Source organism: Acomys minous (genome assembly GCF_964271855.1).
Source record: "Acomys minous genome assembly, chromosome: 6".
Taxonomy (NCBI): Eukaryota; Metazoa; Chordata; class Mammalia; order Rodentia; family Muridae; genus Acomys; species Acomys minous.
Window position 1 is genome coordinate 73,433,531 of NC_140487.1, and position 18,597 is coordinate 73,452,127.

General features: G+C 39.6%; 1 protein-coding gene across 1 annotated transcript in view; it reads right to left on the minus strand.

The window, feature by feature from the left end:
- EXOC4 (exocyst complex component 4) overlaps positions 1-18,597 on the minus strand; it is a 739,217-nt gene that overhangs the window by 134,020 nt on the left and 586,600 nt on the right. Inside the window, exon 13 of the mRNA XM_084787371.1 lies at positions 16,193-16,348. Coding sequence (XP_084643497.1) covers positions 16,193-16,348 — 156 coding nt within the window. The remainder of the gene's footprint in view (positions 1-16,192; positions 16,349-18,597) is intronic.

An 18,597-nucleotide genomic window follows, 5' to 3' on the forward strand; every position in this document is an offset into this window, starting at 1 on the left:
TCCTTTGTGCCATTAAGTCCACTTGTTTACTGGACACAAAGCACTAGACTTAGTGATTTATGATGTCTGCACACTTTAAATTCCACATTTAGCCCCCCTTCTTTAAGTAGCTAAGAATTTACTTTTCATTTCTATGGGTTTCCTCATTTTGGAGATTCATGTATAATGTCTACTCATATCCAGGGTTACTATTTTTTTCATTTTTGCATATTTACAGAATCCATCCATATTCAAGGATATGGCAGTACTTTAATATTTTCACATTAGCAAATAAGAATACATCATCTGATATATCACTTCATCTATTCAGTATGTGAATATATGGGTAGTTTCAAACTTTAATTATGGTGTTGCTAAAAGGGTTGTGCACACAATCTCATTAATTAATTAATTTATTAGGTAGGCTCTTGCTGTGTAGCTGAGGCTGGCCTCATCACAAGAGTCAACTCAAACCGTGATGCCTGAGAGAAGGAAAGCAAGGAAGTAGCCATTCCAGCTTACCATGTAGTGATATTATCTCGACTGCAAGTATGCATATCTCTGTGTGTGCATATATGTGTATATATTTATTTGCTCTATATATGTATATGAGTATCTATACATACATCTCTTAATCAATAATTATAGAGTATACCACCATAATAGGGAGGAGCATACATCTATTACAATAACACCTTAAAGAATTATGCTGATAGATGACATTCTGGGCATAATGATGACAAATATAATAGATGTAAAAGAACTGAATTCATTTCAGAGTGCAGCATCTGACCATAACAGAATTAAAGTACAAATCAATAACAAAATGTATCTGGGCTATCGCTGCAAATTTGAAATGTAAGGACCATGCTTCTAAGCAGTCTCAGCTCACAAAGGAAATCACCAGGGAAAGAGAAAATACTTTGAACTGAATAATAAGAAAAATACAATATGTCAACATTTGTGGGACACAGCTAAAGCAGAACTTACAGAGGAACATAAAACTGCAAATGCTTACATCAGAAAGGAAAAATAAAACAGGACCAGTGGGGCCAGCTTTCTCCCATAGGTGCACATACAAAGAGTAAGCTAACCCAAAGTTAGCAGAAAGCAAAGTGGTTTTAGGTCTACATAGATGTTTTAAGTTGATAGAGATGAGATATGATATATTGATTTATATTCAGAATGTTAGACTCACCAAGATAGGAAAGATGCTTTCTTCAAGGTTGTCAAATTCAAATAGCCAAAACACTATGAATGTAACATTTATATAATTCCTGATTGTTTCATGGTTCTTCTTGCTGTATGTAGTTTATTGTATATATATGTAATAATATAAATGCATATATAAAAAAGAAAAAATAATTTAAAAGTTACAGAAATGAAAAATCTAATCAGTAAAGTTAATGAAACAACATAAAAGATTCTTTGTAAAAATTGGTAAAATAAAAACCTCAGAGCTCCATAAACTGATACAAATAGAGTTTGATATTAGTGTCCAGAGTAAAATCACACCCACTGTCTATATATCTAAGTAAAGTGTTACTGGAACACAGCTGCTCTCATTAGCTGTGTGTTGTGTATTGCATTTATACTACAATAGCAGAATAAATCAGACAAAAATGAAACTATATGGCTCACCAAGACAGAAATGTTAATATGTTTGCTTTTCCTGAAATAAATGGATAGCTTTTGCTCTAAATAAATTGATGAATAAGAAAGTGAGGAGACATATACTACTAATATCAGAAATTAAGTGGGGATTACTACCACAGGTCCTATAAACACTAGAGGGACACATGGGAATCTTCAAGTCTGTCCAGGTCCTTGATTCAGTAACTTTGATAAAAGAAATGAATACATTCCTTGAAATGTTTAATTTACAAAAGGGATTCAGAAATAATAAGATCTATAAATATATACACATACACACATATTGAGGAGACCAAAATAGTAACCAAAGGTCTCAAAAGGAAAAAAAGAACAGATGGCTTCATGACAGAATCTTATCAAGCATTTGAAGAAAAACACTAGTTTTATGTAAACTCTTACAGAAAAAAAAAAACCATAAAATTCTGACAAGAAAGTAAAGCAATGAGGGCTCCTGGTAATTTCATATACTGTTAAATATGTACTGATCCTAAGATCCAATCACTTTTCTTCCATGTGATTATCCAAAAGAAAAAGGCATATGAAGCCAGAAAGATTTTTTTTTAATAAGAATTAATGAGCGAGACAGCATCATTAATAGAAGTTTAATTATAAGGGACTGAGACTGGACACAACTCAAATGCCTGTTAATAGAAGTGTGGGAAAACGATACTATATCCATACAACAGAATACAACCCAACCAATAAAGTACTAATGAGAAAGGTTGTTACCACTCTAGAGGAGGAGAAACCTGGGCGAATGGAGCTGCGGTGGACTGGCCTCATGGAATGGCCAACTTTATTCAGAGCCTCAGATCATTTAGACTCTGAGTTAGGAAGGTCACACAAGTGAGGATCTCAGGAGGGAAAGCTGTATATAATCACAAGGACAAGCCACACAAGACTTGTCTTGTTTTCTTGGTGTGTTCTCACAAGCATTCAGAATTCTCCTCACATGACTCTGTAACTGGACCATGTTCTGACAATGACATGGAAGAAGCTCAAGCCAGCTGGATGAGAGAAACAAGTGACATCAAAAAGGGTGCTCAGTATGCATCTATTAATATGAAAGAAAAGGCAAAAGTAATCTATGGTGAAGGTATTGGAACTGTGGATACCTACAATGAGGAAAGGGGCAAAGACTTGTTCTTGGAGTAATCAGTGAGTTTAACATACTCACTGGAGTATAGGGTGTGTGTGTGTGTGTGTGTGTGTGTGTGTGTGTGTGTGTGTGTGTGTGAGAGAGAGAGAGAGAGAGAGAGAGAGAGAGAGAGAGAGAGAGAGAGAGAGAGAGAGAAAACTCATCAAACTGAACACATAGGTCTGCTGCATTTAACTGTACATATTTCAATAAAAATATAAAAGAAGACAGTCCTGGCAATAATGTAATGGACTTTAACAGATGCTTGCCTACAACACAGAAAGTGTATGAGTGAGAGAGAGGGGAAGGGGAAAAAGGGAAGGGCGGCAGAGAACACGTTCTTTACAGAAGAATCTCAGTGATGCTTCAGACACCATTTATCGATGGGTGTAGAAACTATTGGTGAATGGTTGTTAGGAAAGAGGGAAACTTCAGGGTCTTGAAGTTTCACCTAAGTAATAACCAAAGGAAGTAAGAACATCTTTTCAAAGTGTGACCTGCCAGTCATCACCTTAACCAAATGGCTGCCAGACACAGCCCAGCCGGCCTTCAGGTGAGGTGACTCAACAGGAAGCCTAAACTACCATCTGTGGTGTTCCTGACCAAATTGCTCATGCAGGAGACAGTCACAAAGCAACTGTTAGATAAATCCAGACTTCTACTTGACCTGTGCCCTGGATTCCCATCCCAGGAGTCTAAAGTGTGAACGAGAGGAGCTGATGAGACTGTGGCAGGTTAGCGGAAATGGAGTGTGTGAATCTTGACTGGATCATGGATTTAAAATGACAGAGGTGACACTTTGGAGGATGAGTTTGGAAGTATGACTATAGACCAGAAGTTTTCAACCTGTGGATTCTGATCCTTATGGGGGTTGAATGACCCTTTCACAGGAGTTGCCTAAGACCATTGGAAAACACAGATAATTACATTATGATTCATAACAGTAGAAAAAATGCAGTTATGAAGTTATAATGAAAATCGTTTTAGGGTTTGAGGTCAAAATCACAACATGAAAAACTGTAGTAAAGGGTCGCGGTATTAGAAAGGTTGAGCACCACTGATGTAGACTGTATGTTTGAATGAATGCTGCCCATGCAAAGATGCTCGTGCCCTAACTCCAGGGACTAGGACTGTGATGCTTGAAATAGAAACAATGTGCTGGTTAGTTTTTGCCAACTTAACATAACCAAAGGTCACCTGAGAAGAGGGTCCTCCTATGGAGAAAATGCCTTGAAGAGACTACAAATCTCTGGGGGGTGCAGGGGTTATTGATTAATGGTTGATGTGGGGTGGGGTGGCCCGGCTCTCTGTGGGTAGCACACCTCTGGGCAAATGGTCTCGGGAGATATAAAGAAGCCGGCTCATCAAGCCTTGGGGAGCAAGCTGGCAAGCAGTGTTCCTCTGCTTTAGTTCCTGCCTCCAGGTTGCTTGAGTTCCTGCCCTGACTTTCCTCAGTGATGGACTTATCTTTGATGTTCTAAGAAAATGGACACTCTCATCCAAATCGCTTTGGTCATGGTGTTTATCTTAGCTTTGAAAAGCAAACTAGGACAAATAAATTTACAGATGAGATTAAGAAGGCTGAAGACCATGAGAGGGGAGACTCTTGTGTATTATGTGATTCACCAAGCCTAACCACGCGGGCCTCAGAGGAGAACCTCTCCTGGCTGTGCTCAGAGATGTGTTTCCATAAGAGGTTCCCACTGATCTTTGGTTTTGTTGTCAAAGAGCAACAACCAAAGAAACCTGAAGATCAAAGGAAACCCTAATAGGCACGACAGGACACAGAAGGCAATTGCTATGTTGTCAAATGTGTCTCCTCTACCTTACCCCAGAGAGCTCCGGGGGGCAGCAGCCTCATGCGTCTGTTTGTAAACAGAGTGCTGACTCTCTAGAAATGAAGCTTTTATACAAGGTACAATACATATATACATAAGGAGAAGTTAATGTCCTGAGTTGAAAATTTCAACATTACTAAAGTAAACAGAATCCTTGCACATACTTTATGCCCTTCTCTTTTCAGACCCAGAGATAGAACAAAACACCCAGAATATATAATCAGGATATAATCTGAATAAACATAAACAAAACAAACAAACAAACAAAAAACTCCACTCGTAAATGGTGCCTAGGGCCCTGGGGGCGGAGTCAAGGACACAGACTCCAGGAGTCATGCAAGAGGCAAAAGCAGATTCCTTTACTGCAGAAATAGTGCATACTTTTATACCCTCCTCCTACTGTCCCATTGGCTTTCAAACTGAGAGCTGCTGCTGTGGCTCCTCCTCCTTTGTTCCCCATCGTGATGTCACCAGACCCTGGGCAGTCAATCTCTGGGCATGTCCGGGCATTTCCGGGTAGGTCTCAGGCGGACTCTACATGAAGGCCCCCTTCTGCGCATGCCTGTTGCCAGGCAGGCCTTATTTCTGCTCAAGGCAGGTCTAGTTCCTTCTACTGGTGCGGTCATGGTAAATGTGGGTAACGTTTTTACATTATCTCTAATCCATGATGGCATGCATGCACAGTTTTTTCCCTCAGTTTTCTTTCTGCCCTTATATAGCATGTTGAAACAGTTTATGTGTTGTATTCTTATTCAGTAGTTCTCCAAACAGAGAAACTATTGTACACAACTGAGATTTTCCAGAAAGAAAGAAAGAAAGAAAGAAAGAAAGAAAGAAAGAAAGAAAGAAAGAAAAAAGGCCAGGGTCACTAGGTTCTGGGGTAAATGTCGAGACATCAAAGTGCAGGCAATGCTGTGCTAAGGGCAGCCTCATCACCATGTGGGCTTGCTATCCAGGACACAAAAGCGACATCTTTTATGGAGTGAGTTGGCAGCAAAACACTTAGTTCAAAGAGTTGGTTCCCAATTAGAGACTGAGATTTTAATTACAGGTCAAGGTAGGTAACTTTGTGATAAGTTCAAGTGAGTTATTATGGGAGATGCGCGGTGTTAAAAATCCCTATTCCTATTTGACTCAGCCCTGCCGAATTTCTATGCAAGGAATTCTGTAAAAGTTCTCTGTAATTAGTTTTATTTTAAGCTGCTATTTTCTTCCCCAGTGGTGCAACTTTTGTTCTTTGGCCTATATTACTAACAATATATGCAATAGATTAAAGAGCTACTTTTAAAATTCCTGGTTAATTTCCAATTTTATTTTTGGAAGCAGGGTCTCATTATGTAACCCCGGATGGCCAGGAGCACCCTATGTGGATAATGCTGGTCTTAAACCTGTGGCACCCCTCGATATATAAGTGCTGGGACTACAAAAGTGGGCCACCTGGCCACATTTCCCATTCTAAGTGTAAAACTTCAGTGTAGACTGTTTCGTCAGCAGGGGTTTGCACTGTATCTTTGAAGACCTCTCCAGTTCCCATTCTCTGGATGCCATTGTTCATATAACAAGTAATGGATGAAGACAGAAATCTGAGTTTTCAATAAACCTTTAACAACTACTGGGTGGTCAGTTTAATGTGTGTCACTCAGACAATAAGGTGGAAGCAATGCTCACACTAAGGATTCCGGTCAGAAACACACACCTTTGTCATCAGTGTAGAATCCGGATTTGTTCCTGGAACTGGATGGTTTCAGAACCTGTCCTAGGTGAAAGTGTTGAACTGGAGACTTCAATGGACTTTGATAACTATCTAGGAATCAACCAAGTGTTTAAAAGAGGAGGTTGTAGAGAATATCCTTCTGCTGCACAGAATCAGTGCTGCGTCTTTATAAAACATGTGCTGTAATGTAAACACACTGAAACTGGAGCCCTAGGTAGTAAAGAATGTTCAAAATGGGACAAACACCAACACATACAGCTACTTACTTCTGTGACGTGTGCTCTAGTTCTAATACACTATACATGGAAAACATAGAAAATACTAAACCTTCTAGAGTTTTTGTTTGTTTGTTTGTTTGTTTTCCAGAGACAGGGTTTCTCTGTGTAGCTTTGGCTGTCCTGGACTTACTTTGTAGACCAGGCTGGCCTCGAACTCACAGCGATGCTCCTGCCTCTGCCTCCCGAGTGCTGGGATTAAAGGTGTGTGCCACCACATCGGCTTTAGAGTTTTCTTTGTAAAGAAGTTTTCAAAAATTATATTACATATTTAAGAGATTAGACACAACTATTAACTATTATCTCACAATTGTATAATACTAGAGAGCTCTATAATCTATGCTTGTATTAAAGGTCCCCAGCACAGTAGAGTATTATCAAGGATAGCACCATAGTGCACATCAGATTTGTCAGCTCCGTCTGAGTATCTGATACCTCACATTGTTTAAGTGTGTGTATTTGTTCTTTCTTCTTCTTTTGAGTCAGACGTCAAACGTACTATGTAGCCAACCCTCCTGCCTCTCCCTCCTGAGTGACAAGGTCATCAGCACGCACCACCAAGCTCAGTTCTCCTGTGCATTTTATCAACAGAGCTATACCGCAGGCCCTGTATTAGTGTTTTTAATTCCCCTTTAACTGTCCTTTCTCGTGTCCCTGCTCCTCTCTGATACACTAGATTAAATGAATAAATACATATATCTACAACCAGTGAAAAAACACCACCCAGCCTATGTGTGCCCACCACATATGGCTGGAAGGATTTGAAGAGAGGGCAGAGTAGGGCAGGATCACAGGCTCATCTCAGGTTTAACTTCAAATTTTCTATATCTCTTTTTTGGTACTAGTAGTAAAGTACATAAATGGATGCATGGGTAGACTGAAAATTTTAATGAAAAAAGACTCTGGTCCCAATAAGCAAAAATCTATCACCAGTGTCTAAAGATCTATCTTTATTGCACTGGTTCAACTTGCAGTACAAGTGGATTCACGAGTTCTCTTATTTTGGGACAGGATGATTTTTAAACATTCTTTTCTAAGTCCAATCAAGCCTGGACTCCGTGTTTTCTTCATGGATGAGAAACAACACTAGGCATAAGCAGTGGACTCCATCTTGCCTCTTTAGGTACAGGGACCCACATGTCACACGGGTTCTCTGTGTGTCACTCACTCATCCAGCATCAGTTTCCCACCAATAACATGCTGTAAGCTTCAGAGCTTTGTCAGTACAGAATTAAAACAATCCATGACCACTTACTGTGAGCATAATCTAGCCTGGCTTTCAACTGCAGCAAATGCTGCTGCTGGAGCGCTGCACACCCTCCTCTGCGGATTCCACTGTATTGACAGATCTGATTGGCTCCCTCTGGTTCTCATACAGTTTCCTTTGGAAGAACTTAAGTCTTTCTGTAGCAGAGACCCTTAAATCTTGATTGGGAGCCAGGATAATGAAGGGCCCAGTATTCTGAGCAGCAGTCAGAATAGAGGGAGATGTGGGATGAGGAAGGCGGGGAAAGACCAGAGGGATGGGAACGTCTGTGGCTATGTGAGATTACAGAGAAATAGGATACAGCCGTAAGACTGGGAGAAAATAAAAGGCAAGTAAGATGAAGAGTTTTTTCAGCAATAAACAAATATTAGAGTGAGTGTATTTGTGGAGAATCAGTGAGCTGGCAGTAAATAGTAATAGTAATTCAGAATGTATAGGAAAATATTTAAACAGGTAAAAATACTACCATAAAGTAATAATAACCACGGCCAAATAACCTATCCTTATGTGCACTGGCCTCTTGTCCCACTCCTCCCAGTTTCAGTTTTGTGTTTAAAAAAAAAAACAAAAAAACCACTCATACCCAATTGCTTAAACCATATTTCTCCAGATTCTTCCAGTGATTTTATTTGTCACTAAACAATCTGTCCAAACAGCTAATGCTGGGGTACTCACTTTAGACATTTGATTCTGACCTGGCTGGGTCCTAGTTACATTTGCTTCTTTCCCTAATGCCGTCGAGTTTTGTGCTGTGTGTGTTTACAGCACTTCTCCTTGGACAACACCACACACCACACTGGAATCTACACACCACCCATGTCTGTGATGGCTGTTCACTTCTCATACCCGTGACCCTGACGCCCTGTGATGTCTGCTCACCGCTCATGTCTGTGACACCCTGTGTGCTCATACCTGTGGTGCCTGACTGTCTGCTCACTGTTCATGTCTGTGACTTCCTGTCTGCCCACACCTGTGGTGCCTGACTGTCTGCTCACTGCTCATGTCTGTGACTTCCTGTCTGCCCACACCTGTGGTGCCTGACTGACTCTTATGTCTGTGACTTCCTGTCTGCTCACTTATTAACATCTGTGATGCCCTGACTGAGCTTTTAGCCCAAGTAAAAAATGGGAGGTTTATGAGAGAGGAGAGGACCCAAGGAGGAGATACTTGAGGAGGGGTGTTGAGGCCTGAATTGAATCTAGAAAGATGAGCTGGTCAGGCACAGGAGGGAAAAAAGGACAGTGGGGTGATTAGAGACCATGCCAAGATGGAAAGCTGGGGAGGACCAACAAGGAGGGTTGAAAGAACATGGCACACTGGGAACCTAAAAAGTCTAGTAGGAAAAGAAAAGAGTAAGCAGGCAAGTGGTCTTCTATCTCCTGTCAGTCTCATCGCTGGGCCCTTGCCTGATTCACTTGCTCAGGCTCCATCACAGGCGTCCTACCTACCATTATGACCAACACAGACTACAGAAGAAGTTAGATTTTAAAATCTGTTACTAAGACTTCAAATGGGACAAAGAGAATTGTGTTAAATTAACATCTAAATGGAATTTATTGAGTAATCCCCCCTGAAATTAAATAAAAACACAGTAAATAAAATAATGAATTAGACTTTTAAAGTGATATTAGTGAAATTATAAATCTCAAATAATTGTCTAGAAAGACTAACATTTTACAACCTGTATGGAACATTTTATTTTATTTTTCACTTACCATCAGTTTTTTTTTCTTTCTTTCTTTCTTTCTTTCTTTTTTTTTTTTTTGCTAACTGGCATTTTAAAATAAGAATAAAGCACTGAATTCAATCATCTTGAACACTGATATGTTTGTAGCTGAGTTTCTGGTTAATGGCCTGTCTCTTTTGTTTAATTTTGAGACTTAAGTCCACTTTTCACCCTGACTTGTTTGACCATGTCTCACATCTATCCATGGCCTTCATTGTATTTAATTGAGGGATGAAAATTTTTTAGCAAAGCATTTTCTACCCTTGCACTTACTTAATATATTCATGAATCTGATTCATCTTTCCTTTTCTAATTGCATTTTAAAAGTCATATTAAGCATCCAGAGATAGTGAGATAAGAGTCTGCATTCTGCAGAACAATTTGTTGCGATAGCTGAGTCCTCCCCACTGAACCATCTCTTTGCTCCTTCAGATTTATCCAGAGATTTCCCCAGCAGCTGCAGCTCACTGAGACCTTTCAACAGCCTTGCCTACACTATGTTGGGCCTTTTAAAATTTCAAGTGCAACTTCTCAGAAAATTGTTAATGCTCTGCTTTATTCTTATTGTTTCTATATCTGAATAGATTTCTAGTCTTGCTAGGTTACTTCTTTCACAATCGTCTAGCCTGAGCCACGTGAGAAACTCATTAGGGATAAGAGAGAACCAAAGGAAAAAACCAAACCAAACCAAAGCAGACTTGCTAATGGCAGGCAGGGCTGAGGGCCAGAACTTGCTCCGGCCTGTGAAGTGTTTCCCCAGCTTTCTAATGTGTGCTTCTTATTTGAAGACAGGCTGGCTTTCCCAGTTGTAAAAGTCAGTTTCATTCATGTAACATTTATTAAGGATATACTGTGAGCTTGGAGGATGCTACAGGAGGAAGACAGAGGTGCCAACCTGCTCTCTGTTTTTGTTGTGACTCTTTAAATTCAACAATAGTATAGAACTAAACTGAATAAAAACAGGAATCATTATAATCAACCACTGGGCACTGAAATAATATTTTCCTGCTAGTTAATCATCTTGCCTCCAAAATGTCATACCACAATTTTAAAAAAAGAGAAGGAAAGGAAAGAAAAACGCTGGCAGCAAATGTGCTAGTCACCTGCTCCTGCAGATGACGTGTGGAAGGTTATCATCTAGACAACTCAGTTAATAAAAATACAAAAGGGATGTCTCTCCTTAAGTCCCATGCCTACTCAGAACGGTACCATCCTCTATCTAATATTCAAGCAATTAATTAAAAAATTTTTTTTGCATTTTATCTTCTTTGTATCTCCCTTCTCTTCCCAACAATGGTTATTTATATTTTATTTTCTTCGAATAGACAGATTACTAAGAGGAAAATAAGGGAAACACTTAAAAATGGTACTGGGTTTCATCACTGTTCCTTCCACACACATCTGAGTACATTCTGTTTAACATATGCTATTGGAATGGAGAGAACCCACATAGATGGATCACATTAAATAAGACTCAATAATGAAAAATAGTATCAAAGTGGCATCATGATGCATGTCTGTGACGACTGCAAAAAAATCTATCAGCCAAGATTATGATAATAAATGAAAATGAGGGGCTACACCAAAGGTCTCAAAATGTATATTCTTGATCCACTTTTATCCTGAATGACCACAGTGTGGTATATCTGGGGCCAGACTACCTAGATTTAGATTCCAGCTCTGTCACTTAATGGCTGTGTATATGAAGAAGTTTCCTTCTCAGTTTCCTCATTTGTTGAACGGGACTGAGAACAATTAGAGACACATAGTACTGCCATATACTTCTAGACACTGACAATTCTTACTGTTTTCACTATATTAGTGGTCTGGAAAACTAGTTTTTATAATATATTGCCAGTCGGCTATAATTCAAGACTAATCTGTACGTTTTGCACTTATCGTTTGACTTCTAACATTTGATGATTCAGACCCTGGTCTGCCAATCACACTGAAGTTTTCAGAGCGGCTAGAGAGACATGACTCTTACTCTGTAAAATCCAAGGTCAATGCCTGAAAAGAGCAGCAGGTCTTGAGGGCCTGCTTAGCTCCCTAACTCCTGGACAGCCCAGCTCTTTTACTTCCTTCAACATCTTCTTTCTTCTGTTAATTACAGCCCCTAAAGCAGACTCTTTATCAGTGGATAGATAGCTATTATCTCAAAGGAGATTCACACACACACACACACACACACACACACACACACACACACACACACACACACAGACACACACACACACACACACACACACACATATATGATGACAGGTGCAAAGACAATGGGCCAGAGAGCCTGTTTTTAGCTTCCTTGACAACAAAAGAGTATTAACTTTTTTTCCCTATTAAAGCCCTAGCTTGACCTAGTTCTTTTTCTCCTTCTATTCAAAGCTAAACCAGGAAATAATACATCTTATTTTTTTTTTTTTAGTTAAAAAAACAAGAATAGAAAAAGGCCTCATTTAGTAATGAAGAGAGCATAGCCTTTATTCAATGCAAAGGGCACTGGATTCTACATTCATCTGTTCGCTAAATAGTCTTCTGAGCTTTAAAAACTAATTATAGGTGGAGAGTGGCTTTCAAATCTTTTTGGCTCATGCAGTGCTATGTGATACTTTAATGTGCTAAACCAGGCCCTCTGTCAGCTGCTACCAGAGAAGGGTCTCCTACTTACTTGGTTTCAATGTCTAATGTAGATAAAGAATGTGACAGGTTAAAAAGAAAAGAATCATATCCAAACAAAACAGACCTGAGAAAGGGTCCTCTCATAACGGAGTTAATGTAATTTGCTTTTGAACTACGTCCACATGTGAAAACATGGACAAGTCTCTCAGGTATAAAGTTCAACAAAACAAAGCAGATGCTATGACAAAATTTATGAAAACCTAAACTATGATGGCAGTGTTGGAATGGGGTTCATTTTGATGTAGATCTCTGGAGGATAACAGGAGAATTTGATACTTTGATCTAGTTATATGGGCATATCATATATATTGCATTGGAACAAAAAAATGAGAGAATAGTCATATGATTAGCCATTCCTGAGTTTAATATGAAGAAGTCGGACTGAATGATCACAGCAAGAGTAAAGCGAGCTGGATCCTTAAGCCCCTCTAAAGCCAAGGCTGGCCAGAGAGAGAGGCTGCTTCCTTGGTCCAGCATTCTACTGTCTAGAATAGAACAGCTTTTCTTTTACACTGCGCTATGGAAGATAACTAATACAGCTGATTAACAATCATTTGCAAGCATATATTACAATGACGTTCTTATATAAAAAGAAGTTGAGGAACAAGGAAAAGACATGTGATCATTTGAAGCAACCTAAAATATCAGCCAAAGGAAATTATCATCCAGAGATGGCTTGCAATTCAACCACTGAGGTTAATATGGTTAAATGAGGATGTGTAATAGGAAGGAGCAGGAATGTGCTGACTCAGACCACTGGAGAATGCGGAAAAGTGATGATTTGACAGTAATTCTGTGAAAGAATGGCACCTTGGGGCTTGATTTCTGTATTAGGGTCAGTTGATCATATCTCCTTAAGCTCTAATCAATCCTTCGATCATTCATTATCTCTTGTGGGGGGAGATAAGAGGATATTTTATACTACTAACTTAAGTCATAACATAATCTCAGTTGAGGAAGTTTAGGTTACAGGAGAATAAAATTAAAAATTAAGATTTTTTTCCCAGCTACTGAGGAGCCACTACATCGAAGTTTTCAAGGAACATTTCTCTGTGACTTTTGTGTAGGCAAGCATTCTCACACAAAATCCCCTATCCATACAATAACTGTACATACTATTATAGGTAGTTTGCTCAGAGACTGAACTGAGTGAGCAAAAAGGCAACCTGTCACGTGGGAGAAGTAGTTTATCTGCAACAAAGGAGTAACAACCTGCTGTACTCCTACAAATCACCAGGAAAACCCTCACAGAAAACATAATTAAAATTAAGAAACATGTTTAAAAAACACACCATTAAGGTCAATACATTTGTAAAAACACACGAGAAATTGCTCAGAATCATCTGAGAGAAATGCATACTAAATGATTCAAGTTACCTCAGCAAACACAGGAGCATGGCTGCTAGCAACAGACGGAAGATATCCAGCCCTGATGACACACACAGGCCAAAAGGAACTCTGATAGACCATTGCGAGGATGGAAACTTCTAGGCCTACTTTCTTTTTTTTATTCTTTTTAAGACATCTGATTTTGAGTTATGTGTATGGGTGTATTCTATGTGTGGGTAAATGTGAGTGTAGGTGCCTGAAGAAGTCAGAAGAAGGTGTCAGACTCTCTGGAACTGGAGTTGTGGGTGCTGGGAACAAAAACTTGGGTATTCCGCAAGATCAGTTTGTGTTCTTAATGGCTGAGCCATATCCCTAACTCCTTAAGAATACTTTAGAAAAGTAAAACTGATGATTTGAACCCTCAAAATGCCCACTAGAGATGTATAGACATCTCATCCCAACACTTAGTGTCCTACTACTTTTCAATGATTATCTATCTATCTATCTATCTATCTATCTATCTATCTATCTATCTATCTATCTATCTATCTACTTTAAGTAAAAATGAGTCCTGTATGGTATAAATACAGTTAATTTTATGAACAATAAAGACTTACCATCTGTAGGAGTTATTTTCTGTTGCTGTGATAAAATATCATGACCAACAGCAAACCATGGAAGGAATCATTTGTTTTGGCCATGGTTGTATCGGGAGAATTAACAATGGCAGGGGAGGGTAGCAGCAGGTGGGGAGAGAGCACATCTTCAACCACAAACGTGAGGCAGCTCTTAAACCCTGCTCCCAGCCTGTACCTCCTAAACCTCCCCAAACGATGCCACCAACTGGGGACCAAGTATTCAGACATCTGAGTGTATGGAGGACATTCTCACTCAAGCCACCACATTATCTTCAGTTTCAGTCTACACTCTGGCAGGCAGAGATGAGCCTATTGTTTGATTGTAAATTGAACGTGAAGAAAATGGACATCAATGTTTAAAAATCATTGAGTCTTATTTTTGGTCTCTGCGTCTTCCTTGTTTTTCCTTTTTGACTCTGGGTCTCATAAGATCAGAGAAGCTTGGGATTCGTGATGCACTGCATGGCAAATGAATTCTTGACCTTTTTGCCTCTATCTCCTGAGTGCTGGGTTTCAGTTATGTCTCACTAACCCAACTCTTGCTCCTTACCTTCTAAAAGTGCTTTTATTTTACTGTACCACCTATTTATTCACTTGGATAAACAAAAGATAACATGAACCTAATCCTAATGTGATAAAATACTGTTGCCTTCATTTACCTATATACATACTTGTACAGTTATTTAAGTGAAAACAGAGTTGCAAGCTAGATGTAGTTAAAAAAAATGCAGCGTTATCAGATTCCATGGCTTAAGTAAACAAACTGTAAAAATATAAATGTTGAGTGACAAAGTTAAAAGAGAGACCTTACTTTTGTCAAAACAAGCGGAAAACAGTAGAGATAATACAGTCTGTGTGAATGAACATGGAAGTTCTAGAACATGCTTGGAATGCTGTGGCATAGACATACTTTATCTTACTATCAGTTTGTCAAAGTACTGGGTCAGTAAAGTATAAAAGGAACTTTTACTTGCCTGCTTCAGTTATTGTCTTGGAGTCTTACTGCCTCTGTCTGCTAACCTAGTCCTAGTTTTGGAAGCTTCTAGCACTTGTACAATGTTTTCAGCCTCTGAGACTTACTGCTTGATCTTACTGAGCTCTGGGTTCAGCTCAGCTGTTCAGGCTCAAACTCCTCTCCCAGCTGACTTATTCAATCTGGCTTCTCTCTTGGCCCCTGAATTGCTCTGCTTGGCCTCAAACTTATCTCCAGCAATCTTTTCTAACCTTCTGGATCCTTCTCATTCTCTGGGTTGTTCTGTCTTCACCTGTGTCTACCTTGTTCTCTCTTCAACCTCTCCCTGTAAAACTGCCTCCTCTCTCTCTGCATTGCCCCTTAAGTGGCTTCCCTTTCCTCTGTCTCATTGGGTATAACCTATTCTGTCACATCTTCTCTGATTTGTCGCTTTCTTTTCCTGCCACTCAATTAGACATTACTTTCTAACATTGGCGCTTCCTTCTACAAACTAACTTTACCTTCATTGTTTGGGATTATAGGTGTGTACCACCATGCCTGGACCTGAGCTCTTCTTTACCTGACACTTGCTCTATACCAGGCTGGCCTCTGTCTCCTGGATTAAAGGCATGTTTGTATTCCAGGAGGATCACACAGACCTAGAAGGTCTATGGATGTGATCTCTTGCCAGAGCAGCCATGTTCTGAATTAAAATTACTCTACGGTAAAGCTTTGCTGAACAAATGATTGTACCGTACCTGTATAATCAGAGACCTCTTAGCCCAACTTGGCAATGCTTCTGATTGGATTCCCAAGTCTTTCTTGGTGACTTTGGGTCCCAAAGCATCTTTGCATGGGAAAGGAGGAAGTGGTGGAGGATGACAACAGATTTTTCAAGTTCAAGCAATTGCTGCTTGAATCACCATTTCACTCGAGAAAGGCTCTGCTGACCATATGGGGTTTCCCTCCCTCTGTCTGGCACAGCTTAGAAAGTAGGCGGTTACCTTATGAAGTCTTCCTCCTCCTCCCTCTTAGGCCTCAGTTGTTTGGGCTGAGCCATGTTAGTCCAATTTGGCAGTGATTTCAAGAGTCTGCTGATATCATCATCTTTTGCCCAAGAGGCGCTGATGACAAGTTTCTCTTCTGACTGGACAATGCCCCTGCAAATGGCCATGAAGAAATGGACATGTTAGCATCATTTACAGTGGATGGTTTCATCCTTTGCCGCATAAGAAGATGTTATACCTATCTCTCCTAGTGCTCCCTGTGTGGGAGCATCGATATCCATTCATGGGTTACCTTGCTGGGGAATGCCACTCCCACATTTCATTCTCAGCTTCCAACTTGTTGAATAATCAGCAGCTGTTAATACTAATTGTGCATCTTAGAATTGTCAATAACTTATGATAGATGCAGGGCATGGAGAAGTCCGAGTAGGACTTTTCAAGAGATGCTCAAAATATAGAAAGTAGGACAAAAATATTTTTTAAATGCTATTTAAATGACAAAGCAGCCTGAAAGGTGACTTTAGTGTTACAACTGACTGTTCTCTGACTTTTTAGTTTATGCTACCAATTAGTTCTACTTGAAGGTAGGTTTTGTTGATGGACACCCCTCTATTAACAGCAAGCCCGGCATCACAAAGAAAGCCTGTGCCCCAAATGTCAGTCATGGAGAACCTTTGATTATAGCTAACTCCACTGGGCTTCAGCTAGTGACCTAGATGACAAGCATCTAGCCCTTTAATAGGGCCCCATGGGTTCACTATTAACAACTGCCCTTACTAGAATGTACCTGAAAAGTCACCTTAAGTGTTCAATTTCAACTTAATTAAAATACCTCTTTCTACTCAACATTTCTGCCACCATTGCTGATTTTAAGGGTCTAAAAATTCTCATCAGCAGTATTTTCAGACAGAAGTGACATTTACTTATGGAATGTTAATGAACTGGACATTCTTCTGATGATGACCAAGTCTCCAGGCTCTGGAGGCGTCTCATTCCATGGGTAAGAATATCTTTTGGTGTGAGGATTCACAGTGAGATACATCAGACATTTTCAAGTAAATATAAATGGTGCATATGTATATATGAAAAGTGCCTTGACCCAATAGACAAGACAAGATGATGCCTACAAAGCTTGACTCATTGAAGTCTGACCAAAGGTAGCATGGTTTCATATCGCAACAACACTGCCCTGGTTCTTTTTAAATAAGCTGGAATAGGAAAACTATGGGTGACTGCTGGAAGTTTTCTAGCTCACTTCAAGCAAATGTTGTCTGATAGAAAGTGGTCAGAGATATGAACGTATGACACCAGAGTGTTCTTTCCTCATTCTCTCGTGTTACTCCTACAGGTGCCCCTTATCTTTGTTTCTCCCTTTAGCTCTTTGCATTTATAATCTTATACTTGAAATTCTTATAGCATGATACCACTTCAGGTTCATAGCATCCCATTGTAGGCAAGCCCTTAGTGTTCTTTGGCAATCTGAAATACGTGTCTCTGATCAGTGTCCTCTCCTCATTTAACTTAAAACATTTGTCTTGTAGGTCATCCTTGTCTGCCTCCACATCCTTTCTATCTGACAGAGAACAGAGGGCACATATTACACTTTTAAAAAGACTCCGTCTTCAACAGGTATATTCAAATACATTTCATATTTATTTGTTTCCAATTATCCTTCTACTTAGTCTCTGAGAATCCCACATTATCCTTGCTCTTTCACATATTTCTCCTCACAATACATTTGCCTGGTTTCTGTTAGTTTTCTAAATAATGATTAAATGATTTTATTCCCTGCCACTGAATTCCTCTCTTCCAAAGCTCTTCTCTCTTCTTTAAAAACATCCCACAAAACGATCACCCTGAGAATCTAAGTTCCCTGGCTGCACTCATGAATGGAACCATTCCTTGTATAACTTCTGTATAGATGGAGCCTCCACCTTTGTTGTTGCAGGTGTTGAAGTGTCATCTCTTTCTTTTATGCCTCTACCTGTGTTCTGATGCCTCTATGGTCCTCTCAGTGTCAGCCTTTACTTGTTCCCGTGGCTTTTAATTCTTTCTCATTCAGGGAACATGGAGAATTATCTTCCTTTTGAGTTTGACTACCAATTAGAAATACTTTTAAAGCTAAAGACTTTCCTGCATATTATATATATGAGGAGCAGGAAAAGGGCTTCCTAAACTGACCCACTGTCTTTTTGACAGGTAGTTAAAATTTAGTCTTAAGCCAACTGCAACAATGGTTCTCCAACCAGCATGCCAGTGATGCTGACCCACTCTGTAGGCACATCTTAATCTTAAGGCTCTTGGACTGTTCTGAAGCTTGTAATGTTTTAATTTCCCCTCTCTTTTGTACATCTGTTTTTTCTTTTCACATAATTTCCTCATGGGTTTATTCTTGTCTCCAG